The sequence below is a fragment of the Cladophialophora psammophila genome (genome assembly GCF_000585535.1).
Source record: "Cladophialophora psammophila CBS 110553 chromosome Unknown aczJe-supercont1.24, whole genome shotgun sequence".
Lineage (NCBI taxonomy): Eukaryota > Fungi > Ascomycota > Eurotiomycetes > Chaetothyriales > Herpotrichiellaceae > Cladophialophora > Cladophialophora psammophila.
Window position 1 is genome coordinate 1 of NW_006912945.1, and position 26,945 is coordinate 26,945.

The following is a 26,945-nucleotide window of genomic DNA, read 5'->3' on the forward strand; positions in this document are numbered from 1 at the left end:
TGAGGGTGTATATATAATGCTCGTGCTCTGCGCGCTCTGTGCGCTCTGTGCGCTCTGCTGGCAGAGCCCACAGGGCCGACAGAGCCAACAGGGCATATCACGTGGTTCAGCCTTGTTCCCTTGTGGATCCTTCCATCTGTCCAATGAATGTCCTGAGCCGCGCCTTCGCAGCCCGCGACCGGTCTCTTCCAAGGCTGTGTCTAACAAGAGAGTTCATTCTTATCTAATTTAGGTGAGAACTTACTTTAGTAAAGATAGTTTTTAAAGATCTCCTTAGAATCGTATATAGCTACTATTAGCTCGATAGTATCACTATGTAATAAATAAGCGTTAAAAATTATTAAGAATCTACGCAACGTAGTAGATATAAAGAAATTAGAGTAGCTAAATACCTTATTCTATTTACGTAGTTCTATTGACAACCACTCAACGCTTAAGAAAAAGGAAGAGTTCTCTCTCAGCCGATTCAGATAAGAGGAGACTCTTATAGCTTCTTCTCTTTCTATCACGTGAAAAGAGTAAGGCAGCGTTAACCGATAGCCTTGTGCCTCAACCGTCCTTTGCCTTATCCTTTCCATTTCTTTCTATACCGTCTACCCGATTCGGGTGGAGGGCGTAGAGTACTTAGGGACAACGGTGGGCTCGTGACACAACCTTTAGGTGAGCCGTAAAGGTTTTGGATAAGATTTGGCCGGCGAAAGGGTCATACCCTAGCGTTTCCAAAGTGTCTGGATCCACTTCATAGGGCAAGCCCACCTCCTTGAGTGCCAGGAACTTCCCGGCCCATGAAATGATATTAGTGTTAGCCGTGGAGTCAACTGCCGCTCGAACGCAGGGATGGTGAGTATAAGGATTCCGATACAGACCGAACAAAGATTTGTTGGCTTTGCGTTCGAGCAAGTATCTCTCGGTCTCGATGTAGCGCATTTTCAAATCGACTTGGCCGTTATGAAATCGGAAGGCTGAGATATGGCCGTCACCATCAATTGGTGTGGTTCCGACGTGAGGCGGGACGAACGGGTCTGTCATTACCCGGTAGAACGTGCCATTGATTTCTGGTGGAATTTCGCCGAAGACCATCATGTCCTTCACTTCGCCTTCGATTCGACATGGGATGCCTGAGCCAGCAAGGTCTTTGGCACTCTCCCACTTCTGGGGTTTCAATCCCCAACTGTTATGGAGATCTTTGTTTCCCTTGAGGATCTCATTGGTGGCTGTAGCCATGTTGGGCTTATTCTTTTAGGATTCTTCCGGTCGGAATTCAGACTGTCACTATACGAAACGCTGAAGCTTCTCCAAGTCTTTAGCATTGTACCAAACTCGTGCTTCCGGAATGTCTTTATATTCATATTTGACGGACCTGACGTCCAGCTCATGTTCGGTGACGACGGGCACTCCTCGGACGTGGCCGATGTATACAAATTCCGCTATGCTCCTCACCATAGTAAGCTTTCCGTCGGAGCTGGGGCCTTCCTCAGTAACTACCAGGCCAGATCATTAAAAGCTAACGTATAAGCTGACGCTCTTCGGATGCGGGGAGGAACACTTGACGATACTTTCCTGGGGACGTTGTTGAAGCCCCACTAGCACTTAATGTCGCCGAAACTTACGCTTACGGCCTCCCTAGCATAGAGAAGTTGGCCGACGTTTACTAAACCGAAGTATTCTTAATAAGTCCTGTCCAAGCTTGACAATGCGCAGTCGAAAGATTCGCCTTCCCTTTGCATGTTCCCACTGTTCATTTTGTAAGCAATGGCATCCGTGAACTGTCTGCCCTCTCACAACACACTCTTCTACAACGGCGAATGGAACTCGCCATTTGAATCGACGTTCAGTGAAACCTACAACCCCGGGAATGGAGAGATCGTTGGAAGAGTCGCTCAGGCAGGGGCTCGTGACGTGGATGCGGCTGTACAGGCAGCCCATCTAGCATTCGAAAGTTGGAGGAATACTCCACCCACCAAACGGGCGGACTGCCTCTTGACAGCTGCAGACGCATTACTACAGCACGCAGAAGAATTTGCTATGATTGATGCCTTAAACACCGGGAACCCTTTTACGGCTATGCTGAATGATGCCAAGATAGCGGCCGAAAGTCTTCGATACTTTGCTGGACTGATACCGATGCTCCAGGGAGAGACAATACCCCAAGGGATTGACACGTTCCATTACGTTCCATTACACAGTGCGAGAGCCTCTCGGAGTGGTAGTCCGGATAGTGGCGTTTAACCATCCGCTCATGTTTGCTGCGTCCAGGATGGCAGCTCCTCTTGCTGCTGGAAACACAGTTATCATCAAATCACCAGACCAAGCACCACTCTCCTGTCTACGCCTAGCAGAAATCCTGAATACCACATTTCCTCCTGGCGTCATCAGTGTTCTTTCTGGTGGTGCAGAGTGTGGTAAAGCACTCTCTGTACATCCGCTGGTGAAGAAAGTAACGCTGATTGGAAGCGTACCTACGGGGAGAGCTATTCAACAGTCGGTGGCCGGCATGCTTAAGCCGACCTTGTTAGAGCTTGGAGGGAAAAATGCTCTTGTCGCATTTCCCGACGCCGATCCTGTGAAAGTCGCTGCTGGTATCGCTCAGGGAATGAATTTCGCCTGGGCAGGACAGTCTTGCGGTTCTACCTCGCGAGTTTTCCTCCACAAGTCGCACCACGACACCATCCTCCAAAAGGTGGTAGAGATCATCCAGCGGGACTATAGGCCCGGTGTACCGACAGATCCATCTACTACCATGGGTCCGGTTATCAGCAAGTCTGCCGAGGGCCGCGTGCTATCGTATATCGAGGCGGGAAAGCGGGAAGGCGCAAGGCTGCTGATAGGAGGTCAGAAGCCAGACGAACCTCAGGAAATTCGGAATGGTTTCTTCATCGAGCCAACCATTTTTACAAACGTCAAACCCGATATGACCATAGCAAGGGAAGAAATATTTGGTCCTGTTCTTTCCGTATTGCAGTGGGAGGATGTCGACGACGTCATTAAACAGGTCAATTCGTCACCGTTGGGGCTCACAGCTGCGATATTTACGCGAGACATTGGCCTGGCCCACAAGGTAGCGCGGAGGATCGATGCAGGGTTCATTTGGATCAACCAGGTTGGGCGCCATTTCCAGGGAGTACCTTTCGGCGGCATGAAGGACTCGGGAATGGGCAGGGAAGAAAGTTTGAGCGAAATGCTGGCTTTCACTGAAGTGAAAAGTATCAACGTTGGTTTGAACTGATGATCATCATGAGAAGCGTTGATCGTTGCGTACAATGGACAGCAAAGTACAACCATAAAGTTATTGTGTTGATGTCGCCCTTAGGATTAATTATCTGCAGTGGTCACTTCTCTCCAAGGACAGAAAAGGACTTGGCTTCCCTCTTCTCTTCCCTTTTTCTCAGAGTGCAAAGCCCCCAGCGTTGCTATGGCTGCATTCCGACCATTCCTAGTCCAAGTCCTAGATATCAGGAATAGTCAGTAGTCGTGGCTATAGTCCTGGACCCAGTAGGTACCAGCGCTATCTGATTGGCTGGAGTCAAGTTGTTCTTTCCCTTTGAAGTCTTTCCGAGTTTAGCGAGCGTAGATAACTATATATATACTAGACACGGTCTGGCCAAAATAAGTGGGTCACCCAATGTTTTTTTTTGAATGCGCTCCTACACCCTCTTTGTAAATACTACTACAGCGCATGCAATACTTTGTCATTTACCACCTAATTACCTATGATCCTTTAGTATACCTATATGCCACATATTCCTAATAAGCATTGGGACACTCCTAGCAGGGCTAGGCTTTAGGCGCAGGCGCAACTGATCCGTTCGAAATCTGTACGAAATGCCAATGGCAAGCCTCTCAGTCAACGTCAGCTTTTTGCACAACAACGCGTCCCTCAGACCTCTGAAAATCGAATCATAAATAGCGAAGACCCTCGACGATTAGCTCATAGCGAAATAAGATTGGAAACGCGTGGAAGAAAGCCAAAATTAACTGAAAAAGATACACACCTAGCTGAGAGAATTCTTTGGCGAGAAGGCTTTAATGGACGCGCTTTACCTTGGGATTAATTAGTTATTGAGTCTGGACTTGATGTCTCTGGAAGAACCTTACGTCGCCATCTACGACAGAAGGAATATCGTCGCTGTTTATCCTGCCAACGTTCCTAAGTATCACCAAAACTTGCTACGCTTCGGGTTAACTTCGCTCGATTAATGCTATCTCGATATCCAACACCACAACATTGACGAAACGTACGCTTTTCTGATGAAGCTCATTTTGAATATGGTCCTATTGGTAGAGTCTGGGTTACCCGTAAACCAGGAGAGGCTCATTGTCCAGATTGCATTCAGCAAAAGGCGATACCAAAGAATAAAGATACAAAATGCGTTCATGCATGGGGAGTAATTGGATATAACTATAAAAGCCAGCTATATCGATATTATACTGACAACTCAAATGGCAAGATGACACACCAAGTTTATATTACGTTGTTGACTCAGGAGTGTCTTTCCTGGCCGCCTGATACTGTTCTTGAAGAAGATGGTGATTCTGGCCATGGCAAGAGTAAATCGAATCCTGTTCGCACTTGGAAAACTCTACATAATTTACGACATTACTTCAACTGTCCTTACTCTCCTGATCTATCACCAATTGAGAATGCCTGGCAAGCACCAAAGGGCTTTCTGAGAAAGTTTACTCACTGGAACGACGAGATAGTATGGACGATTACACAGGAGGGGTGGGAACACTTATCGCAGACAACAATCAACGCCTGGGTCGACAGCATGCCTACCAGATTACAAGCAGTTATCGATGGTAAAGGCCAAATGACGGCCTACTAGTTAATGGGTATTTCATGTTATTTGACAAAGAATTGAACTAGTTCTAGTAGTAATTACTATACGGACTGTTTCTTGAGTTGAGACGAAAACATTGGGTGACCCACTTATTTTGGCCAGACCGTGACTAGAGTAGAGATATATGGCCTCGGCAACGCTGGAGCCCCGTCGAGTGAAACTGCAGGATAATGACTTTGGCTTAGGTTAGACATTGTCGTCCGGGCCCCATCGGATGAGTACCGTTGGAGAGGCTCCAGTATTTACCAGTCCCTAACCACCAAAGGCACGAGTTTCGCATCTCGGGCATGGTGTGTTCGTTGTACCGAGTACAGATGATCAGGTCATACCCGATAGCGGCCGTGAACGGTCCCACACCTTATTAGATCATCCCGCTGCATCCAGGAGCTTTGTAGGACGTGGACACCATTCAAAGTTAAACCTCATTTTTCTTGTTCAAAAATAGAAAAGAACGTAATAATTAATATTGCCGAGACCCCAATCTCACTCTATCTCTACTTGCTCTTCTATATTTCGGGGCGGCCTAAGGTAGCCTAGCAGTCAAGGCTCAGAAAGCGGTGCGGGTTGACTTTCGCCAGCAACAAATTGACGGAAGTAGGCATCGACTTCGGGACCTCGATCCAAGGAAGTGGCAAAACCGAGATAGCCATCTGGTCGTAACACAGCTATTCCCCCCTCGGGCTCTGTGAAGCCGAACTTCTCTTGAACAATGGCATGATGGTCATAGTAGATCAACCCGAAACTGGCCATTCCCAATGCTTCCTCACCCTGGGGTTTGCAACCATTGATTATCGTCATGTATTTGACCACGCCACGTTGGTGCGTGTCCCGGAGGGTGCACGGAGAATCTAAGTGGCGCCGCAAAGTTTTCAGTCTTGGTCTTGTAATCCCGGGATTTCCTGTGAAAATGATAACCCGGAATGCGCCTGTGTTTAATGTCACCTGTTGTAGGCGAACAGGCACGCTACGTCCAGGACCATAGAGAAATGGCGTCATCGGAGCGGTGGCCTGCGCTAAGGCACCCAGCATTTGGACTGAGGTTGATCATATTCTCTTCGTAGCCGATACCCAGTCCGAGGACGAAGTCTGCGGTGTTGCGCATCAGGTTTGCGAGCAACTGATTGACGTCGCCTTCGAACACCTTGTCGACCTTGTCACCCGAAATCAAGGTCGAATACTGTTTGTCATGTTCGATGAGCGTACGCGCTATTGGTCGGCGCTCCGAGTCGTAAGTTTGCAGGATTTCGGGCTTAAACCAGCCCGAGAGAACTCCTCCCAACTTCCACGACAGGTTGATGGCATCGTGAATACCCGTGTTCATACCTTGAGCAGCCCCAGAGGAATGAGTGTGGCTTGCATCGCCGGCTAACAGAACACAGTCATTAATCATGTACTGTTCTGCAACACCCTGCCGGATACTGCTGAAACGTTAACGACAAATGGGCCGGCTCTGAGATGTCCCATACCTGTAGATCGTGTACCAGTCTACAGACTCGAACTCTAGAGTGAAAGGTAGAACTGCTTGAGTTGCCTCATGTTTGGCTTGTTCTTCTGTGAGTTTGTCCCCGTACTTCTCGTACATCTCCTTGTTCAGAGCAAAACCGATCCGGGTCCTGCCGTGGTCGAGAGGGACCCAAAGAACATTCCCATGTGAAACTGATTCGATGCCTGCCACGCCGATTCTGGAGTCTGGCATGTTCGTTTTGACAACAGCGTCGATTCGTACCCAATTATGGGCGGTTGCATCTTGGGGAAAAGATATGCCACTGAGGCGACGCACGAGAGAATTTCCCCCATCGGCACCCACAAGATATTTGCTGCGTCTGTGTTAGTCTTTTGGCCCTGTTGCAAGGAGTCCTACTAACAAATGAAACCCAGGTCCTTACCATTTTACTTCCTTGGTCGCCGGAGTGTCCACACGCGCCACTTGTACCGTGACGCGACAGGTGTCGTGTTTGCTTGCAGATAGCTTTAGATCTCTGAATTCCCAGCCGATCAACAGGTTACCCCCGCTCTGTTGGTAGGCAGCTTGTATAATACTTTCCGAGTACTTCAAGCGAATGTTGAGAAAATAATCAAAGAATGTTCCGTGAAACTGGGAGAAAATCTGCTGCCACCCTCTTCCGGCCACCCGTTTACCGGAGCTGTCAAAGTTTGTCCCATTACGCCCTACGAGGCCCATCTGGAGAAACGGTTCAAGAAGCTCAACTTGGTCGAGCATCTCTAGACTTCGCGGATAAAGCGAAGCCGCCCGTCCGTACATGTGCATCTTCTCCTTGTGAAGCCTTTCTGAGGGACAAATTGTCAGCTCTGCAGCCTCTTCTAGCAAGTGGCTAGGGATAAAACCGACCGATAACGCACGTAGAGGCGCCCATGCGCTGGAGGCAATACGCGGTGAGTAGACCAACCGGGCCTCCCCCGATGATGACAACATCGAAACGAGTAGACTGGTAGGTCATCTTGTTGTCAAGGTCAGACAGCGTGAACGGAGAATCAACAGGAGTGTTTCTTCCTCGATAACAAGGGATCCTAGTCCAGTATTATATCAACTTCGAAATCATCACTCCATGCTCTGGGCTTATTACGGTGGACTCGAGCACCGGTTTTTCTCGACCGACTGCTCATGCGTGGAACATGGCCTAATCGTCATCAGGAAGAAGCTGGTTTTGCCCGAAGTATGCCGGTAGCTAGCCATCCAGGAGCCACGCCATGTTTGCAAGTGCTCAAACATGGTCCATGGCCCCATGTCCGACTTGTTTCTGGGGCTTTTTTGGTTGGCGGGGCCCGCTGACGCCCAATTTGTTTCCCGTCAGCGTAGGCCAAATAGAGAGTTGTTGGCTTCAATGAGTCGCCCTTCTGTTCAATAATCAACAAGTGACAGTTCCAAGAAAGCTAGATTTGGAAGTGGATTAAATGAGCTTCGGAAGGAATGTGGTACAATCAAAGGCTCCCGAGTTGGACTTTTACTGAGGATATTGCGGAGCACATATTGTCAACCCGGAGGGCCGGCCCTTAGAGCGAGTATTGGTTCATGCTATTTTCAAATCGCTGTTCTCGCTGCAGGAATTTGACCAGCCTTGGAAATGCATTCTGATCGTACCGGTCAAAGGGAGAAGAACAAAAGACCCAACTGAGGTCGATATTTGTGTTTGAAAGCGGATTTCGGGCAGACCGATCTCCGGATCCAACAGATGCTTTTCTCATGAGGAGAATACGAGCCAAGAGCCAGTACTCTGCAGCGTACCTCCAAAAACCTAGACATTTCCCGCCTGATCGAGCGCTGGATCTGTAAGTGCCCGCAACACTGTCAGCAAGAGGCACGTCGAACACGTCGTCGTCACCGTTGTTCAGACGGCAGTTCCATACGATTTTCCAATTCTCTATGCCATTCAAAATAGGTTGCATATGGCCTTCCGGACCGATGGTGGTGTCCAAGGCGAACACCATTGTATAGAAAGCTAGAGGATTATGTCAGCCGTTGAATGGTGTACTCGTAGGAGCTGAAAATCCTCATACCTTTGACAACTGCCCATAGACTTAGTAAGCTACAATAGAGTAAACGTAATTTGGCATCATCTGGAAGTTTTGCTTTGCAGAAGACACGGATGACCGAGTACATTGTTTCGCCAGGTCGATAAGGGAAACAGGAGCGTCAGGCGTTGAGTTTGTCCGCGCATCCAGCAGCTGACTCTGCCTGAAAACACAGCTCAGGACACGCAGGTGCCATCTCTAGTTCGCGGAGGACGAGCTTTGTAGGAGTGTTGTGCCAGGTGGTAAGGCCAGTGTCCATAACAAACACAAACGTCATGAGTCTAACCAACCATGGTAACCATATTAGCTGTCAGCCTGGAATGGTTCTGGACTATCTTGGGGTGGCCAACCGTATTAACTCCTCGGTCTTGACAAATTCTCTCCAGTCAAAGCGTTCCTGACTAAACGGGGGAACCTGTACATGTTGTGCTTTGCCGGCGCCAATGTCTCTCATGATCTGTCAGTTGCCAGGGTCAGCTAGTGGTTTGAAACGACTTCCGACAATGAGGCATTTCCTTGGTGCTTACCCCGACCAGTACATTAAATCGAACTCGACGGACTCTTGTCTTCGCAGATTCTCGGCCCTGCCAATATTGGTAGATGAAAACCGCATAGGTGGATTGAAGAGCTTGAATCTTTCCAACTTCGTCCTTCTCAAAGAGATGCTGGTCGTCCCGGCCTGTCGCCACCGACGACACGTATGGATCGTTGAATACCCACTCCTCAACCACGTCAAACCAGATGCTAGCATTGTCACGATCATGGCTGTGTGATGAAAGGCTAGCCCCAATCAGAACAAGAGCTGCTAGAAGTGTGCTTGCAGTTGTACGATAACAAAATGTAGGCCTATGTATACAAGGCCAGTGGGGATGCCACAATGTCCAATATCTCTGCATGAAAGATCTCAGGTTCGATGGGCAGAAAAATTGCTGGGCCATGGCCTCGGTCAGGGGGGACCATTCCATTGACAACGCCGAATTCACTGATTTGTTCGCCAGTGTCGTTTTGAGTCCATTACATATTTCCATAGTCTTCATCAGAAGCGGGTCATTGCACAAAGTTCTCAGGCTTGGATCCCCAGTTGAAAACTGAATTATGAGTGTCCGATCTTGTGCAAGCTGGCTCAATTCTGTTGGACTGGTCTCTGATGCGACCTGTCCCTTGGATAACCCAAGGCCGTAATCCCGTGCTTCGACATTCTGACGACCGCAAGATGATTGTTGAGCATCCGGAGTGAATTTGCCAATCTCAAATGTGTCTGCAAGGCCTCGGTTCTTCGCAAAACGAATAAGGAACTGAAAGTGGAGGGCTGGGTCACGATTCGTTATCAATGCCGACGTACTGTCGAGGTTGCTGAGCCACATGTTCTGCCACGTCGAATCCAGGGCGAGGTTCGCTGAGCTTGCGGCGAAACCTTCGAGTTCTGTGCTTTCCTCGCATATATTATATTGCGGCAACTCCGAGGAAGGATCCTTCTGTGCAAGCTGACAGTGACCGAGACTCTCCAAAGGGACCACTGAAGCATTCGAACCGGGTTGGGGATATTGAGACCCTAGACTATCAGGGAAATCAAGCTCGGCGTCGGAAATCGCCGAACCGAGTTGGGGATATCGGGACTCCAGATCATCAGGTAAATCGACTTCGGTGTCGGAAATCGCCAAACTGACCTGACGACGGTGATGGCTTAACTCTGGAGGATAGGTGCAGGCCACTTTTTGGGCCATACAGTTGCCGCAGGGATGTGAGTTGTTGCACGCCTTCTTCTGTTTTACGCATCGGTCGCATGACCTTCTGTTGGACTTTCTCGCTGGAGCCGCATTTTGTTTGTGGTGGAGTCCTGAAGAGGAGGTGCAATTCTGGTAATGACGAGTCAGGACATCTCTGCGTCGGTAAGACTTTCCGCACTGATGGCATTTGAAGGGACGGATAGAGCTGTGGGTGTCCAAGTGTCTTTGCAAGTGGTCGACTCTCCCGTATCCCTTGTCGCATATCGGACAAGAAAAGGCGTTGTTCGTCGTGGTGTCTGAAAGGCTGCCGGGCATGGCAGCTGAATAGCTTTACTGGACGAAGACCTCGCACCAGGTGAGAAGTTTGATAAGTTGACGGGATAAAGTGATAATAAAGGTAGATAGACGGGTACACTCCATACACCGCCGTAATCATAATGAACATCAGCTGAACAACAAGGGGGGACTCCCAAACCCACTCTTTGGCTAAGGCTCACCCGGCAAATTCACTTCGCTGCCACCTCAATCTTCCCCGTGGGACTGAAAAATCAGGCTCTCACAATCATAAACACGGGCTAGAGAGACTAGAGAGCCTACGCAGATGTGCCTACCGCAGACAGTTTGTAGCTGGAGCCAATCAGCAGAGAAAGCTATTTACCGAATCATCCTGCCGTGGATATAGAAAGTATCGTAAAAATTAAAAAGCCATCGACAATCGGGTGGTCCCTACCAGCGAGCTGCAGCAGCGACGCGGGACCGCTGTGGAGGTTGCGTAGCCTCGGGCTTCGGGCCTGATTATCATTGCGCAGCACCGCAGTTCCTTGAGGAGACGTGCTCATTGGGTGCCATCTTGCCTGGATGAGGCACGGGTCCCCGAGCTTGAATTGGTTACATTAATAGATCCCATCTTGGATGATTGTCTTAGGTCAGACTTAAAGACTTGGTCGTCAGTGCCCATCCCACTTATGGTTGGTTCTCCGTGTGTGCAAGCCAAATGATGGAATCGAGCCTCACGCAGCCGATTCCTCCACCGGTTCGCAAGAGAGATCTAGTAAATGCCTTGCTAGGTCTTCACACCGCTTTGAACCTCTTTTGAAACGAAGCATTGTAGTAGATCCATGCTCAATCACCTTTCTTCCTGCAAGTCGTAGGCAACCAATTCAGAAATACTATTGATACAGAAATAGATCTAAAGGCTGCCGAAGCCGCGGATCTGTAGGATTCTCAAGATCTTTATCTTCTCACAGGCATCGGACATCGCAGTCTCATGTCAGGCTTGGACTGACCATACCCTTAATCAGGAGAAGCCAGACCAACGTTCGAAGTTGCCTATGCCTAGACAGAACATATCTAGCACCCTCCCAACGCTCTGATTGCCAGTGTCGTCAATGGTGGCCGGGCGGGTGTAGAATACCGGCACAAGTGGGAAAATAATTGCACCGCTCTCAATGACGGAGAGCATATTTCGCAGGCGAATATTGCTCGAAGGTGTTTCACGCACCACCAGAACCAATTTCTGTCGTTCTTTGAGAGTAACGTTTCCAATCTGGCTATCAGATCTCTGCAATAGCCAACGCTGATCCCTGCGAGAGTTTTCATGCTGTCAAGATAGGATGACCATACCATCAGCACAAAATGACCCGCTTGTCAGCGGGGAAGTCTGTTCGTGAATACTATGGACATGATCTGCCGGTGGGCGAACATCGGGAGCCTGGTAATCGGTCTCGTATTTGATTGTCTTTTGTGCCCATTGAGGGGTGATGCGATGAGTTTCGACGTTGATCTGACGTAAAGCAGTTAATGTCGTGATTCCGAGGATGGTATAGGTACACTCGTCATTGCTACAACAATTTTCTTACGTTGTGGAGTGCATTCGGAGGAGGGATTGAAGTCTGACTGCATGGTAGGACCCGCTCTGGTCGCAATTTTGGCCGAATGTAAGTCCAACTTCGACACAGGTCACTTATTCAGAGACTGTGATCAGATGAAGCAGGCAGGCTGAGAGAAGAGTAATTGAAACCAAGTACGTGCGGCGCTGATCCGGACTCTGCGGAGTGGGGCCACAGAGTCATCTTAGCTTGAAGTGTATGAAGTGAAGGTAAACCTGCTCGGTGCCTGCCCCAACTGAAAGCAGGGAAGTGGTGTCTGTACAGACCTTGGCCTTGTCTGGTCCGTGTGCAATTCGTGCTAAGCTGTCTAGCGGACTAGACGGCTCGGAGCTCAGGAGTCGGAGCCACGAGCGAAAATGAAGCAAACCCGTTCATGCATAGGGAGTAAACTCACACAATTGAGGAGCCTCAGTCGCTCCTAAGGGGCCAACTTCCAGATGTCGGCGAAAAATGGTGGACACACAATGTTCACGACCCAGAGCATATGAAGAACCACATAAACATAGTTTGTCTCATTCAGCCCAATTCTTACTGTATAGCCAGTCGCGACATCTGTCATAACTGGCTAGTGAACCAGGGAAGAGGTGGTCACAGCGACCGTCTTGGTGCAAAAGCCTTTGTTGAGCATGTGTCTCTGTGGCCCCAAGAGGAGAAGAGTGTTGAAATGACCTGGGGTCCAGGAATAGGTTGGTTGGTTAATAGAAGGAAGATTCACCCTACCCAGCGTTTACCGCTGGAGATATCAGTAGGAGGAGTGGGGGGATCAACCGAAACCCGAAATTTGCCCTGTCACTCTGTCAACGCCTCTTTTATGTGGGGGCCCCAGAATATCTCGCCCGCTAGTTACATAGCCACAGCCCCGGATTGCTCAGAGACTCCAGATTCAGATTGAGGAGATACGGTGATTGATTTAAGTCCGCCCATTTAATCGGGAATTAGAACTCTGGTGATTCTCTTACCTTGACCCGGGATCAGTTGCTCCTCGTGGCACAGGGTAAAGTGGACTTCTACCATTGGCCAATCCACTCCTCTTTTAGCACGCGTCTCGCTAACATCCACGGCAATCGATCATGTGGGGGCGCGTTTCCTGTAGATGGCTCCCAGACATAGAGCTAAATGATCGAATCAACCACATAATGCCTCATGAACGTCTTAGACAGTGTACTAGGTAGACAGACAGGAGCCAGAAAAATAAATATCTAAACCCTCCCACCCCTGCCTGTCTGACTGCGAACGAGCTTCCCTAACAAAACGGAAGACACTGGCGAACATCTTTTCAAAATGGAGGCTGATTCGAAGACGAGTGCGAGCGAGCTTGAGAAGGCGTCTGCAAATTCGCACCAACAGCATGTTGAGGACGTTCCTCTGGACTTCATTGATCCTCACCGAGCAGCTCTCGAGAACAACCCTGAACATGCGGAAAAGTTGTCTCTGTCGACGATACTGGCGGTCGTTGTATGTGGCCTTGATACTTATCTAATTGGTAGATCTTCCTGGAAGTTGACTTGCTGTGACAGTCTTTGGCAATATCATACATTTGCCCCATCTCCTGTGGCTTTTCTCTTGCAACTGGCATAATCATCCCAATCGGCACGGACCTTGGAGATACCACCAAGATTACGTGGCTGGTAGGTGGATGGTCTATCGCATCCTCCGTGTCCTTCTCAATGGCTGGGGGCTTGAGTGATGTGTTTGGAAGGAGATGGACGATCCTGTCGGGCCAAATTTTCTGCGTCGTCGGCTCGGTATGTAAAAAGCCTTTTGCCTCTTGCTTCTGCACTGGATACTTCGAGATTTTGTGAGGCTGATCACAAATAACAGGTTGTGGCTGCAACGGCACAAAATGTGAGCACCATCATTGTTGCCTCAACGTTTCTCGGCTTTGGTTGTGGCATTATCTTCGTGAGCTATGCCGGTATTTCTGAATTGCTTCCCAATAAGTGGCGGTAAGTTCTTGGTAGATTCCTGCTCCTTGTGTGCAGGATGCTAAGATTCAAGGAAAAAGTGGAACAGGTCTGGCACTCACCGAATACGCCATCAACGTTCCATGGTGTGCCAATGTCCTTATAGCAACTGAGTTGAATTTGCACACCTCATTGGGATGGAGATGGTGCTATTACATTGGGCTCATCTTTGCTGTGGTCAGCACATTGGGCACTCTGCTGTTCTATTGGCCACCCAAAAGACCACAATTCGATATCGAAAAGACTCGCTGGCAAGAAGTCAAAGAGTTAGACTTTGTTGGACTCGCACTTTACTCGGCTGGTTTAGTGATCTTCCTCATTGGCTTGACCTGGGCCGGCCAGGCGAATCATCCATGGCGAAGTGCTTCGGTGATTGTTCCGATCATTGCTGGCTTTTGTTGCTTGGTAGCTTGCTTTGCGTACGACTTTACATTGGCGAAAAGACCACTATTTCCGCTTGTGGTCTTCAGGAAACTGCGCGATTTTACCATGTTGCTCGGCATCGTCTTTGTGGCTGGTAGGCAGGAATCTTATTCTCATCTGGTCCCCTGTACTGACTGATTTCAGGGATGACGTTCTACTCCATGATGGCACTACTCCCACAGGCTTCTTTATATATCTTCACAAGTGATCCGATAGAGATCGGATACATTGCCCTGCCAAACGGGATTGTTCAGGTGTGTTTGACACTCTATACCAAAAACCAAACGTGGGAAAGCGTTAATGCTGAGAATAGCTGCTATTTGGTGCCGTCGCGACAAGCTTTATGGGAAAGATCAAAAACTTGAAGTTGCAAATCCTGGTTTCCCTGGTCATCCAAACAATCTTCATCGCCTGCCTGGCCGCCGTTATCCCGCAGAATAAGATCGGCTGGGCCGCACTTCAGGCTTTTGCGGTGGGGCCTTTTGCATTAGTCGTGCTGGCTTGCTACGTCGTTGCAGGTCTCAACATTCCATTGAAGTATCTAGGCCTGGCGACTGGCCTGATAGGGACGTTTCGAAGTATGGGAGGAAGCGTGGGAAACGCCATCTTCAATACGATTCTTCAGAGCGTGGTAGGCCAGGATCTCGGCCCTGCCATAGCGGCCGCAGCTGTTGGAGAAGGCTTTGCTCCAGCAGGTCTCGATCTACTAATCCCAGCAACCATCCAGACCGTGGTCGGCGTTCCAGGGGCCTTTGCAGGTATTCCGGGAGCTACCCTTACCGTGCAGGAGGCAGCTATCACCGCAGCCCGGTCTGTCTACGCTAAGGCCTTCCGTATGGTCTTCTTCAGCACGATCCCTTTCGGAGTGATCGCCATCATTATCGGATGCTTCATTCGAGATCCTTCCATTTACTTGACAAACCATACTGCGATTCATATGGAGAGGGAAGGTATTTTTGGCAAGGAAGCGACCACACACGGACACAAGCACGCTGAGCGGGCTCAGGAACTGGCGTTGGATGAGCAGTAGAAGCACAACCACCCTGAACGAATATCTTTGATGAAGACTGCCAAAGAGACAAATGTTGGGTCAATGATTGAAGGGTTCCAATAAGCTCAAAGTTACCGAGACGCAAGACTCTTCGAGGCCTTTACAGGCATACTCTATACGCGGCCGTCATCTGTTCTCAGAGAGAAAGAAAGCTTGAAAGTCCGAGTTCTATGTAAATGCTGAACGTTTTTGGATCGCGCAACGTGAATCTCCTTGCTTCTGCTAAACCAGGCTTATCTCGTGAGTCTTTCGATGAGGCAGAACGAACCGCATGATCTCGTAGGCTAGTGTTCAGGCAGGCTAGATGGCCTGCTCATTACTAGCGAGTAAATGAACCATAACACATGTACAACCAACAATTTTAATCTCCTTATATGCCACTTCATTATCATATAGGTAGAATCGCTCAATGTAGTATCCGCGGTGGGCAAATACCCACACTCGACGATCTAAACCACCACGTGATCCTCCAGTCCCGAAAGTCGAGTGCCGGGAGAGAGGCCGACTTATTGTGGCGGTGGTATCAGAGAGACAATACCCAGTATGGTGTGGGGCGTTGCCAAAGGCTCAAGACCCACCCCCACATCAGCCTTGTCAACCCACTTCAGAACATGGTGGGCTGCAATGTGGGGGGAAAGCTCGAAAGGTGCTCAGTATCAATTGATGTGGATTGACTCACGCAGGTCCTTGAATTTTGACTATTGACAAAGATCTGTTTGTGGACTGGCTGGGTGGATTTGTGACACGCCGATCGGTGAAATAGCCCAAGAGCAAAATGTCCCCCCCAAGACATATATCCTGGCATTGAAGCTCTGAGGACTAAAAGAAGGCGGTAGTCTTCTACCAACTCGCCCTCGATTTTGCAATAACCCTTGACCATGAAGTTAGAAACCAACTTCGCAAGCACTGGTATTCTTGACCGCTTCACTCATGGGTCGTTCCTGCAAGTCACCATTTCACTGCTTGCTCTCCCTTTCGCGTTGGGTCTGACCTATATACTGCTCGATTATTGCCGAGTTCTGAAGCAGCGACGGAGGCTTCCACCGGGACCTTTCCCATGGCCACTAGTTGGCAATCACTACCAGATCAAGTTGCCACGACCATGGCTCTACATGGCAGATTTAAGCGAGCAATATAAGAGCTCGATGGTTACAATCTGGCACGGTCACAGGCCAAATATCATCTGCAACGACATATGGTCCATCTCTGATTTACTCGACAAAAGGGCAAATATCTATTCTTCTCGACCACATATGGTCATGCTTGGGGACTCTCGGAATGCCACGGACTACGATCAAGTCTGCCTACCACACAACGACCGCTGGCGATATCATCGCCGGCTTACTCATAATGCCACGGGCTCTCAAGCCGTGCGCTCTTACCGGCCATTCCAAGAATCTGAAATCCGGATTCTGCTACGAGATTTACTGTTAACGCCGGAAAACTATGTCAAAGCAATCGAACGATACTCAATCTCAATTGTCTCTTGCATTGGATTTGGACGTCGAGTGGACAAGATGAACGACGGTGTGGCACAAGTCGCACTCAAATTTATGGAAGGGGTGGACTTAGTCATGCCAGGGATGTTTATCATGGAGACCATCCCGTTCTTGATCAAACTCCCTAGATGGATCTACCCTGCGGCGTCGAAAATACTGGAGAACGGCAAGAAATTCCAACGCTTCTTTACTTCCCTATCCCTAGAAGCCTCCACGGCAAGCTCCGACAACTTTGCAAAGGCGCTCTTCACAGAGAAGGAAGTGAATGGTCTACGGGACGAAGAAATTTCATTTTTGACGGGCAACATGATTGGCGGCGGAGTGGACACGACGGCAAGTACCACGGTGACCTTTGTTCTTGCCATGTGTGCATTTCCCGAAGTCCAAAAGAAAGCGCAAAAGTTCATCGACGATGTTGTTGGGACTGAACGATTGCCGGACTGGACGGACGAGGCGCAGTTACCTTATATTCGTGCATGTGTCGAGGAGGCGCTCCGTTGGCGAACAGTCACGATCTTGGGAGGAATTCCTCACGCACCTTCGCAGGATGACGTGTATGGCGACTACATTATTCCCAAGGGGACGTGGATTACGGGCAATCTCTGGGTCATCCACCGAAACCCGAACGATTTTCCTGACCCAGATATATATCGGCCCGAGCGCTTCATCAATAGAGAGCGTCCTTACCCCAATAAGAAAGGTCACAACGCCTTTGGTTGGGGACGAAGACAGTGCAGTGGACAGCCACTTGCTGAGCAGGGACTCTTTCTTACATTTGCACGACTTCTGTGGGCATTTGATATCCGCCCAGGCATCGACGGTAACGTGAGTTCAAGAATTTTGCCCGTGATAAATGTTCCACTACTGACTTCTATGCAGGGAAACGAGATTCCGGTAGATATATTTGCGTATGGAGAGTCGGAGAACATGCGCCCGGAGCCGTTCCGAGCTCGATTCATTCCTCGGAGTGATCGACACCGTGAGATGGTCATCAACGAAGGCATCGCGGCAAGGGAGTTTCTCAAGCAATTTGATGGCGAGACAAAAGTCAGAATGGAACCATTGGAAGCATAATATAGACGACCGTAGACAGCGATTTAGTGGTTCAAGCTGAACCTGAGGATCCGCTTGTGTTCCTGATATGAAGGCTACAATCTTGCTCTGCTTCGGCGGAATCGTACCTTGAATTAATCGAGTCCAAAATCTACATTCAAGATCCCATGTGTCTCTAATCCGACTCGTGGCGAGCCTAAGCGCAGCACCGCAATTCACAGCTAAACTCCACTCCCCGCGGTAACGGGACTGAGTCCAGAAGCCCCACCAGGTTGGCTTAGCATATTATCATGAATTACCAAAGTCTGGACTTTGCGTCCTCCTTTCCCATCCTCTGCAACTTCAATAAAGCATGACCACGACTCCTGAGCACAATGAGCGGTCTTTCGCCTGCTACCGGGAAGAAGTGTCAATTCTGTGATCGCCGATTCAGCAGAAATGAGCACCTTCGCCGACATCAACGACATCGTATGTTTGACAAGGTCAGGCTCAATTAGGTGGGTGCGTCGGTTGACAGCTGCATAGACACTGGCGAAAAGCCATTCCAGTGCCACCTCTGCTACAAATCATATGCAAGAAGGTACGCAGTGTAGAATTGAAAAGCTCAGGCCTTTCTTACGTGCCCTTTATTAGTGACGTCCTTGCTCGGCATGTTCGAAATCATGGGTCGGAAAGTCAAGAGGACAGGGTGAATACGGAGGGCCGAGAAGATCGAGAAGATTACACAATTGCCACAGAAGAATCTGCGCCAGAGGTATCCTTTGAATTGCAGCAGACGAACTTCGCTAGCGACCAACGTGCTCTCGGACTGAGCCATGATGGCGGCATAAGTTCTTCTTTAGACAACCAAGCTGTATCAGGCACAACCACCAACGATAATACTATCACACATGCGATGCAATTTGCGGCCTCGGAGCAGATGCAGTCGACAGAGGGTTTCTCAATTTCCGCCACTGGCTTTGATCTTAGCGCACTTTGTGGCTACAACCTTGATTTTCCTTCGGTCTTCGACGCCCTCGACAGATGGATCACGCCCGCCCCAACGGCAGACCAAAGCATGCTGCCCTTTTCACCTTCAGGTCAGGAAAACAGAAATGCAACTCTGTTCGATGCAGCCTCCCTAGAGCTGTCGAAGCGCGTGCAGCAAGCATGGCCGAGAAGACGTGCATATCCTGTCATACGTGTGATTCGCAATATGTGGCGCTGCGCTGCAGAGCACACCGCGGACAATTTCTTCTCAAACGCATTGCTCGCGGGCCAATCTGGATCGCAGAATGCAAGTAGCCCAAGCTCAAGGTGGAATATGGACGATGAATGCAGAGCTAGACTTATGTCGGATTGCGAGACAAATCTCCTCCCTGCTGAGAGCTACACTGGCGGAGTCACTGCTCCGGGATCGCCTCACATCTCCGTCCCTTCAGTGCAAGAAGAAGTGGAAGTGGAAGGTCTCTCACCTCATGCACCTCGACTCCCATTCCCCTCTACGGAAACGCTGGATATGAGCATCGACTTCTATTTCCGGCGATTTCATCCAGTCCTGCCCTTTTTGCACAAAGTCACCTTCGATGCAAAGTTAACGCCGAGCTGGCTCTTGTTGCCCATATGCCTGATCGGACTGTCAATCCTCAATCCCGGCGGAGCGGAAGATCTCATTCGGCTTTACCTGGGCAAATTAATACGGTTTAGTCGACTGAACCTCACTTATAAAGGTCTCGGGAAGGGAGGAGCTCATCAACTTTTGACGTCCCTAGCATCGGCACTTCTCGTGCTATATCTGGGTTTGAGCTGCGAGAAACTGGTTGACGAGTATCAAGCACATATGCTTGCTATACAGACGCTCTTCATCGCTGATCGCCACGGTATGTTCTCAGCTCATGATGGGGAGACGGTGGCACTGGACATGTTCCAGAGTTTCTCGAGTCCAGTGGAACAGTGGAAGGCTTGGGCACGGGTTGAGTCTTTGAAAAGACTAGTAACATGCTTGATATCGATCGATTCCGCTTATACCAGGATGCTTGATCTGGCCGCCAACATTGGAATCGAAAGGGTAGAGGTGGTGTTACCTTGTGACTCGACCTTATTTGAGGCGCCTTCGGCAAACGTGTTCTTCTGCAGGGTCGAATCTGGAGCATCGATGATGACTCACCAAGTTGATTTAGCAGCAGTACCGCTAGGAGGAGGGTCATCGATCTCTGCTCTCGATTCCCTAGGTGTGAGAGCCCTTCTCGACGTTCTCTCCCTGCGGGAAGCAGCATACAGACACAAGCTTCTCTCAAAGGCGACGTCTTCCTCCAGACTCACGTCTTTCGTTCCATCGCTAGCATATGCGCAGAACGGGAGTGCATCGAACATTGCTAGGGCTCTGGTATCCATTGCCACGACCAAGATGCCTATGATCCACCAAGATGCGCCAGCAGTGTTGACTTGGAATCATCTCTGCCTCCTGTTGTGCGCAGACATAGATCGAGTCCAGACTGCATGCAGCAGGACAGGCTTAGAAGCCTCACACAAGGCCATGAGGGACCTTTTATTGTGGTCACGGACGTCTAGTGCACGACGGGCTGCCGTACACTCAGCACAGATCTTCAGCATTCTCTCTCAGCGGAGAGTTTCTGACTTCAAGACTTTGTTGCCGGAATTGGTCTTGTCGAATGCGGCTCTCGTCATGGCTATGTATATCTGTGTCAGCCATTGGAACGACCATTCTTATACCGAGCCCACTGAACTTTTGCAAAGTCCCGATTGGTCCGGCATCGGTGATGAAGGTTTCTGCATGCGGTCTCGACTCGAAGACAATGATCGCTTGGCGACGACGGTGAACAACCAGGCTTGGAGATTCATCGTGCAGGGAGGAGCATTTACATTCGGTGGTGAGACATACTCCCCTGGCGCTGTATCAGCGCGAAAGATGGTGCTCGTCTACGCACAACTTGTCGACGAGATCTCTCCCAGGCCCGGGTCGGAACACTCACGGCTACTTCGCACAATCGGCGACTTCCTAGGTGCAGCAGCTGAGCAATTGACTGTGCCGCTGGAAGTTGGCTAAAAAAAAAATAAAAAATAAAAAAAAAGAAACCACACATTTACCACCTGCATTGGCGCGGTCTGCAAAGGCCAATGGTAATACATCACCTACAGAAAGACTACGATGTGCTCAGAGCTTTTGTCAGGTCAACTGCGACTTAAAGTCGCATTTGAGCCCGATTTATCAACGTGCGCTCCTAACATTCACCTGGGCAGATCTAGCCCTGCAGTTGCGCATGCGGCTTACTCGTGCAGCTTCTCTGATACACCCGCTCTCACACAGACCAGTTCGCACGACACATTCCAACTAGCAATCAAGCACCCTTCAATAATGCAAATCTTGGGTTCTGGAATAGGGCAATTGATTGATTGATTAAAACGTTATCCGAGCGACAACGAGATTTGAAGAGGGGGAAGAGGCAGGACAGGCCACCGCAGTTCCAAGACAGACCAATAGCCTGGCCCAATTAGGCTGGCCGACAATCTATCATCACCTAATACCTTGGCAAAACGGTCGCCTTGCCTTGCCTTGCATAGCCTTGCATAGCCTTGCATAGCCTTGCACAGCCTTATCTGGCCAGCCTGCCTGGCCTAGCCTGACCTCAACTACGACCTTTCACGAACATGAATTCCCTTCTATGAGTTCAAGGAGAACCCCTTCAACGAGGTCATTCACATCTTTATCACGGAACAATATTATATCAACACTACGATACGACCTGATATGATGTCTTCAGGCAGCAAGGTCCTGGCAGTCACTGTCTCTGGCGCGAAAGCGATTGCTAACCACGGCCCGAAAGCAGCGGTAATGGTAAGTCTCCCTTTTATCTCCCGCATTTCAATTCATCAGCTGCTCATCCGTCCTGGAAAATCTCTAGGCTGCTACTTGGAGCGTCCAAAATCCAGGTCTAGCTGCGTGCGGAGTCGTTGGGACTGCGGGCGCTGTTCTTATTGCTGCTCCCAGCCTCGTTGTGGTACCAGTCCTTTCTGCAATAGGTTTTGGGGCTGGTGGTGTTAAAGCAGGTAAGTGGGACCAGGGGCCAATGCTTCATATCCGACCTCTCTTCCCTTCTCGACTTCCTCACCTCTGGTCCAATTCACTAACCATTCCCAACGATACAAAGCCTCCGCGGCTGCCGTCATCCATGGCGGAATCGGAAACGTTGTAGCTGGGAGTTCTTTTGCCATGGCTCAAAGCGCAGGTGCTGCAGGTGCAGGATTAGCCACTATCAATGGAGTTGCCCAAGCTGCTGGACTTGCCATGACTGCTGGTAGTGGAGGAATTGCTTGGATAATGTCAAAATTTTGAACAGGACGTGGCCGCTACACCTCGTGTTATCTTGACCGCAGATAATGTTTTGGGCATCCGCTTCAGGTGTCTAGGAGAAGACTGGTTCCAACAACCGTTGTGATGTGCAGGAGGGATAATGCCAGCGGTGAAAGTGATTGCCATAAGACATGTTTCGTAACGGACTGTACGAGAAGACGAGAAGCTGGAGTGCTGGGTACTTTATGGTATCGCCTCTCTAGACGTGAGTCCTTTCATCAAATCAACTGAATGTCAGATATCTTTAGAGGGCATTCAGTGCAGAGGCAGTTCCAAAGATACCTTGCATCTTCAGCTGTCCAGATTTTTGACCTTGGATGAAGACAATAGGGCAGCGTGACTAATTTCCCAGTCGAGGGTTCGCCTTGGGCTAGTCTCACTTCTCTTGGCTGCGCTGCGGCTCCCGATTTTCTGATTTTGCTGGTGCCTTGAGCTACTTCTGAAGACCGAGAATTCAGTCCACTAGATCAGCTTTTCGTTGTCCCTGTCTCCAAGTCCGATGAACGCGCCTCCTCCTCCTCCTCCTGACGCCAGTCAGTCGGCACTTGTCGACTCCTTAATCTCTGGGTTTGATGCCCTCCTATCCACCGTCCGCGCGCACATCGAGAACGAGAAGGCCTTGAGGGAGAGGCTCGAGTTTGCAGCAAATGAGGTGAGTCGTTATCTCGCCGTTTTATCCCTCTCACACTTGCGTTATGATGAGAATCTTTTGATTAGCTCTAGATCAAGAGCTGCAGTTCTGTTGCAGCGATGAGCGACACATTGCATGTATTAGCTGAATGCAAATTACCCGACGCTGTTTTTCAAAAGCCCTGCTTAATGGGAGAGGAGTGCTGATTGAAACTATGTAGTATGAGAAGATATTAGCTGCTGACAGCAGTCTCTCGGCCTCCTCCATTGCTCCGAGTGAAGTGGTCCGACAATTCCGACAGTTTCCTGCCATCAACACCGACATCGAGTGCTGTCTCCCTATCCGCGAAGCGCAGCAAGCCATTCAAAAGTTCAAGATGTCCAAGACACAGATACCTCCGACCTACGGGGCGCGTTGCCCGATATCGCACCGAAATGGTGACCCCGAAGATCTTGAACGGGATTTTACCACTCCTGGCGTCCAAGGGACATTGGGGTGCCCCTTTGCAAAGATGCAGAATGGACCCGGGTCGTCTGCGCACCCTGATCCTATAGCTGCAGAGTTCCACCAAGACACACACTCAGCGCGCTCGCCAAATGCAGAGCAACGTCCTGGTCAATGTCCTATCCGGTTCCTCGATCAACATTCTCCTGAAGAAATTGCTAAATATTTCGAGAATCACAAGCATGAAATTCCCCGAAGTCACGAAATTTGTGTGCGAAGGTACCAGGGCAATGAAACCAGTGCCCGACAACTAGATGCAAAGTATGGCAATTTGGTGAACATGATACAAGGACTGGGAGTTAAGCACAAAGCTTATCTACCGGAGCGAGATAGGATTGACGAACATTCTACGCAGGCGGTGGAGAAATGGGCCGAGAATGTCAGTGAAGATGCCACCGCCCCTCCGGTTCAGGATGTCGTCCCTGATGAAGCGCCGAGATTATCACATTTTGAGAAGCCCTTGCGAGAGGTCCGGGTGGGAGAATCACCCAGTCGGCCATGGGGAATCTCGGTGCCCGTCGATAAAGAGCCCACACCTAGTGCCCTGCAGGAAGACGATGGCGTGGCACATCTGAAGATTCACTCCGCGAGTTCACGGCCTGTCCCACTTGCGTCGCGGGATGATCACCCGCTAGAGCAGAGTCAGAGAACGTCTCAGCAGAAGAGATCGATACATGACTCTGTTGAGGGCAAAGAGGCCCGGACCCAGGTCATTTTTAACGGGCCGGTCTTCTTTGGATATTCTGCAGAAGAAGTGTCAGCTTTGCTCCAGAATACTAACCTGGGGAATATGAAGCCTGGTGGCGGATAGGCCACAGCCAACCGAGGCTCTGGTTGTCGACCTTTTGATTTTGTAGCGTTCAGAGCGAATCGACCAAAGACACGATGTGACGAATTATGGATGATATGAAATGGTGTACGAGTATTCGATGTCCGTGTACCTCTATCAAGGAATATTTCATGTAGGCACGCTAGGAGTCAACCAGTCCATTGTGCAAACGGGAACAGGTTGAACTATGAAGGTCCAATACATTTATTCTTGCAACCAAAAGTGTGTGAACAAGTATCCACCAGCTCCAGCCGTGCAAGCCCGCATGACGCGAAACTTGCAGGCCGTGACTTCGGCGAGGAAGAGCTTGTGGGAAGAGTCCAAGCAGCTGGAAAGTGATGTGTTGCGTCGGCACAGAATAGGGAGAAATTCTATGCTTTGAAATCGTCCGGATTTTTGGACCAGCGGAGGAGCACGAGGGATGAATTTTTTTTCTTTTTCTTGTTTCTTTCTCGTTCCTCTTTCTCTCCTTTTCTTTTATTCTCCTGGCAAGGCTTGTAGAGAAAGCACTTCGTAGGGAGTGTCACAACTCATAGCGACATAGTGGCGGGTCGGTGACCGACCACATTTGTTCTGGCTTGATAGATAGCAGCGGTTGAACCAGGTGTTTTCCTTGAGCGATTGGAATGTGGAATGTGGAAGGAGAAGTTCGAGTTCGTTGTTGAAGAAGGAAGCTTTACCGAGAGAGTTATTCCGGCTTCGGAGAAATTTGCCTCGAAAGTATTAATAGCATTACGAGGATCAGCCTCGCGACACGCGGCCTCGACACGTTCCTCCCGTGCTCCATACTCCGTACTCAGTTCTGCTGCTAGCCTTTTAACTGTTACTGAACTGAATCTGTGTTATCCAAATTTGCATGCTCTATGTCGAGGAAAATCATTTGTGCCGACAACGGTCAATGATAAGTCATTGCGCCCGCTTATGGTCTTCCCTGCCAGACTTCTGCGAGGAAACTCTCCAGCTTTTTGGGGTTCCAGTCCGGAAACACTGCCGATAATTGTGGCGACTCTTGCGAAAGATCCAGCACGGCCGAGGTGTAAAATTTGCCGTACAGAGTCAGCATATCCTTTCTGTCTTGTGTCTCCGAAGCCGACGCCTCCCACGCCGTGGAGCCTGGCTTCGGTAGCAACGTCACCTTGCCATTCTCCAGCTCCTGGAGACTGTCATAGGTGAGCTCGAACTTGGACCCTGCAAGCTGCGTCAACACAATGAATGCGATTCGTATTGACAGTTATCAACGTCCTCCGGGGAAAGGAAATACTGACCTCTTACTCTTTCGGCGATGCCCAGGAACTCATTGAAGCTGACGTTGTCTCCGACTGCGAATGTCCACTCCGGCCATTCTTCCGCCTCTAGCAGTAGCAGCACAGCTCGAGCAACATCACCAATAAGGGTCAGACTTAAAATGTTTTTACCGTCTCCTGGTATGGCCGCTCTGCGATTAAAGAGGTCTACGCCCCATGAGAAGTCCGATAGGTGAGACTTGACAATGGGCATTCCCCAATCTGCATAATCAGTAAGACCTTGCATTTGGACTAGCAAATCTGGCCTTGGGGAGATATGTCCGTATGAACCGCCTGACGGTCTTTGCGGCCCCGGAAAAAGACGACTTACAGTCCATAAACCAGCCGCAAACTATTCTCGTATAATGTAGGGAGCTGGACTGGAGCAGTGAGGCCGCATCTAGCCACCACTGCACGGTGGGATCCAGAGGCAAGAGCCTGAGGAATAGCAATGCTATCACGTTAGTAGGCTCTTTGACGGATTCGGGCGCAAGTCGCGGAGGGGAAGAAGGGTATTGGGTCTGAGCAGGGAGGGGACTTACTCAGGAACCGTTTTCGCCCAGTATTCACTGGGTATTAGGCGTTTTGTCGCGCTGGACTTGTCGGCAGCTTTGATCAGGTTGCATTGAGCCCGGCTCGTCTCAGCAGAGCTAATGCCAATCGTCGAAATAACGGTGTGAACATCTAGCTCGCCCAGCAGCTTGGCAAGTACATCTACATCGCCGTAGTCGACGTGAATGTACTTTGTGCCAGCCACAGATAATCCCGCAGCTTCTTCTGGGGGCTTCCGGCTCAGGACAACGACCTTGAATTTGTTGCTGCTAAGTTCAAGGTGGTCCAGTATGGTGCGGCCAACGCCACCGGTGGCACCGGCTATAGCAACTGTAATCATTTCCGGCTTTCCAAGACGACGGCGTATAGCAAACAAGAGGAAAGCACCCGGTCCGTCTCCGTCGATTTCGAAGCCAGGATATCTGCCTGTATGTAGAGTACTGCGGGTATCTTTCACAGAATTTACACCTTCATTCAGCGCATTGGCAGATGCAGTAGCGTCAAGGGTGAAAGGCTTGATGCTCACGTGGCGCGAACCCCAATAGTTCACCCAGTGGGGGGGCCACGATAGATTCTAGGCCCCGTCAGACTATCCCGGATCTACGAGTACTCTAGGTGTACTCCCAGGTAAAAGGATTTGGGAGACCTTCAGTCAAAAGCTAGCTCATGGCGGCCATCAAGGCGGCAAATTGTGTTCTTTTCATTTTCTTTCCAGCTCGAAACTTCATCGCGCAGACGCGAGGGAGACTGGAGGCACTGTGGGCTGTGGGCCAGTCTTGCATTGATCGTTTCATTCGAACAGACATAATGGAGACAA

The 26,945-nt window shown here is 49.8% G+C and overlaps 13 protein-coding genes across 13 annotated transcripts; 7 read left to right on the forward strand and 6 right to left on the reverse strand.

The window, feature by feature from the left end:
- Positions 1-624: 624 nt before the first annotated feature.
- A1O5_11116 (uncharacterized protein) lies at positions 625-1,224 on the reverse strand (the record flags this gene model as incomplete). The annotated part of the gene is made up of 1 exon (XM_007751689.1): positions 625-1,224. The coding sequence occupies one exon, from the start codon at positions 1,222-1,224 to the stop codon at positions 625-627; it is 600 nt and encodes a 199-aa protein (XP_007749879.1).
- Positions 1,225-1,752: 528 nt separating this feature from the next.
- On the forward strand, positions 1,753-2,229 carry A1O5_11117 (betaine-aldehyde dehydrogenase; the record flags this gene model as incomplete). Its single annotated transcript, XM_007751690.1, has 1 exon — positions 1,753-2,229. The coding sequence occupies one exon, from the start codon at positions 1,753-1,755 to the stop codon at positions 2,227-2,229; it is 477 nt and encodes a 158-aa protein (XP_007749880.1).
- A 28-nt stretch (positions 2,230-2,257) lies between these two features.
- On the forward strand, positions 2,258-3,226 carry A1O5_11118 (betaine-aldehyde dehydrogenase; the record flags this gene model as incomplete). Its single annotated transcript, XM_007751691.1, has 1 exon — positions 2,258-3,226. One exon carries the CDS (start codon positions 2,258-2,260, stop codon positions 3,224-3,226), a length of 969 nt encoding a protein of 322 aa, XP_007749881.1.
- A 2,155-nt stretch (positions 3,227-5,381) lies between these two features.
- On the reverse strand, positions 5,382-5,591 carry A1O5_11119 (uncharacterized protein; the record flags this gene model as incomplete). Its single annotated transcript, XM_007751692.1, has 1 exon — positions 5,382-5,591. The coding sequence occupies one exon, from the start codon at positions 5,589-5,591 to the stop codon at positions 5,382-5,384; it is 210 nt and encodes a 69-aa protein (XP_007749882.1).
- A 214-nt stretch (positions 5,592-5,805) lies between these two features.
- On the reverse strand, positions 5,806-7,023 carry A1O5_11120 (uncharacterized protein; the record flags this gene model as incomplete). Its single annotated transcript, XM_007751693.1, has 3 exons — positions 5,806-6,259; positions 6,308-6,658; positions 6,728-7,023. 3 exons carry the CDS (start codon positions 7,021-7,023, stop codon positions 5,806-5,808), a joined length of 1,101 nt encoding a protein of 366 aa, XP_007749883.1.
- Positions 7,024-7,853: 830 nt separating this feature from the next.
- A1O5_11121 (uncharacterized protein) lies at positions 7,854-8,460 on the reverse strand (the record flags this gene model as incomplete). Its single annotated transcript, XM_007751694.1, has 2 exons — positions 7,854-8,299; positions 8,358-8,460. 2 exons carry the CDS (start codon positions 8,458-8,460, stop codon positions 7,854-7,856), a joined length of 549 nt encoding a protein of 182 aa, XP_007749884.1.
- A 33-nt stretch (positions 8,461-8,493) lies between these two features.
- On the reverse strand, positions 8,494-10,096 carry A1O5_11122 (uncharacterized protein; the record flags this gene model as incomplete). Its single annotated transcript, XM_007751695.1, has 3 exons — positions 8,494-8,653; positions 8,723-8,829; positions 8,900-10,096. 3 exons carry the CDS (start codon positions 10,094-10,096, stop codon positions 8,494-8,496), a joined length of 1,464 nt encoding a protein of 487 aa, XP_007749885.1.
- A 3,173-nt stretch (positions 10,097-13,269) lies between these two features.
- On the forward strand, positions 13,270-15,405 carry A1O5_11123 (uncharacterized protein; the record flags this gene model as incomplete). The annotated part of the gene is made up of 6 exons (XM_007751696.1): positions 13,270-13,443; positions 13,506-13,733; positions 13,810-13,934; positions 13,994-14,469; positions 14,520-14,629; positions 14,689-15,405. 6 exons carry the CDS (start codon positions 13,270-13,272, stop codon positions 15,403-15,405), a joined length of 1,830 nt encoding a protein of 609 aa, XP_007749886.1.
- An 899-nt stretch (positions 15,406-16,304) lies between these two features.
- A1O5_11124 (uncharacterized protein) lies at positions 16,305-17,999 on the forward strand (the record flags this gene model as incomplete). The annotated part of the gene is made up of 2 exons (XM_007751697.1): positions 16,305-17,750; positions 17,805-17,999. The coding sequence occupies 2 exons, from the start codon at positions 16,305-16,307 to the stop codon at positions 17,997-17,999; spliced, it is 1,641 nt and encodes a 546-aa protein (XP_007749887.1).
- Positions 18,000-18,352: 353 nt separating this feature from the next.
- Positions 18,353-21,024, forward strand: A1O5_11125 (uncharacterized protein; the record flags this gene model as incomplete). Its single annotated transcript, XM_007751698.1, has 3 exons — positions 18,353-18,446; positions 18,504-18,558; positions 18,612-21,024. 3 exons carry the CDS (start codon positions 18,353-18,355, stop codon positions 21,022-21,024), a joined length of 2,562 nt encoding a protein of 853 aa, XP_007749888.1.
- A 705-nt stretch (positions 21,025-21,729) lies between these two features.
- A1O5_11126 (uncharacterized protein) lies at positions 21,730-22,311 on the forward strand (the record flags this gene model as incomplete). Its single annotated transcript, XM_007751699.1, has 3 exons — positions 21,730-21,813; positions 21,881-22,025; positions 22,127-22,311. The coding sequence occupies 3 exons, from the start codon at positions 21,730-21,732 to the stop codon at positions 22,309-22,311; spliced, it is 414 nt and encodes a 137-aa protein (XP_007749889.1).
- A 517-nt stretch (positions 22,312-22,828) lies between these two features.
- On the forward strand, positions 22,829-24,275 carry A1O5_11127 (uncharacterized protein; the record flags this gene model as incomplete). Its single annotated transcript, XM_007751700.1, has 2 exons — positions 22,829-22,981; positions 23,181-24,275. The coding sequence occupies 2 exons, from the start codon at positions 22,829-22,831 to the stop codon at positions 24,273-24,275; spliced, it is 1,248 nt and encodes a 415-aa protein (XP_007749890.1).
- A 937-nt stretch (positions 24,276-25,212) lies between these two features.
- Positions 25,213-26,468, reverse strand: A1O5_11128 (uncharacterized protein; the record flags this gene model as incomplete). The annotated part of the gene is made up of 4 exons (XM_007751701.1): positions 25,213-25,488; positions 25,566-25,798; positions 25,908-26,014; positions 26,119-26,468. The coding sequence occupies 4 exons, from the start codon at positions 26,466-26,468 to the stop codon at positions 25,213-25,215; spliced, it is 966 nt and encodes a 321-aa protein (XP_007749891.1).
- Between the last annotated feature and the right edge of the window lie 477 nt (positions 26,469-26,945).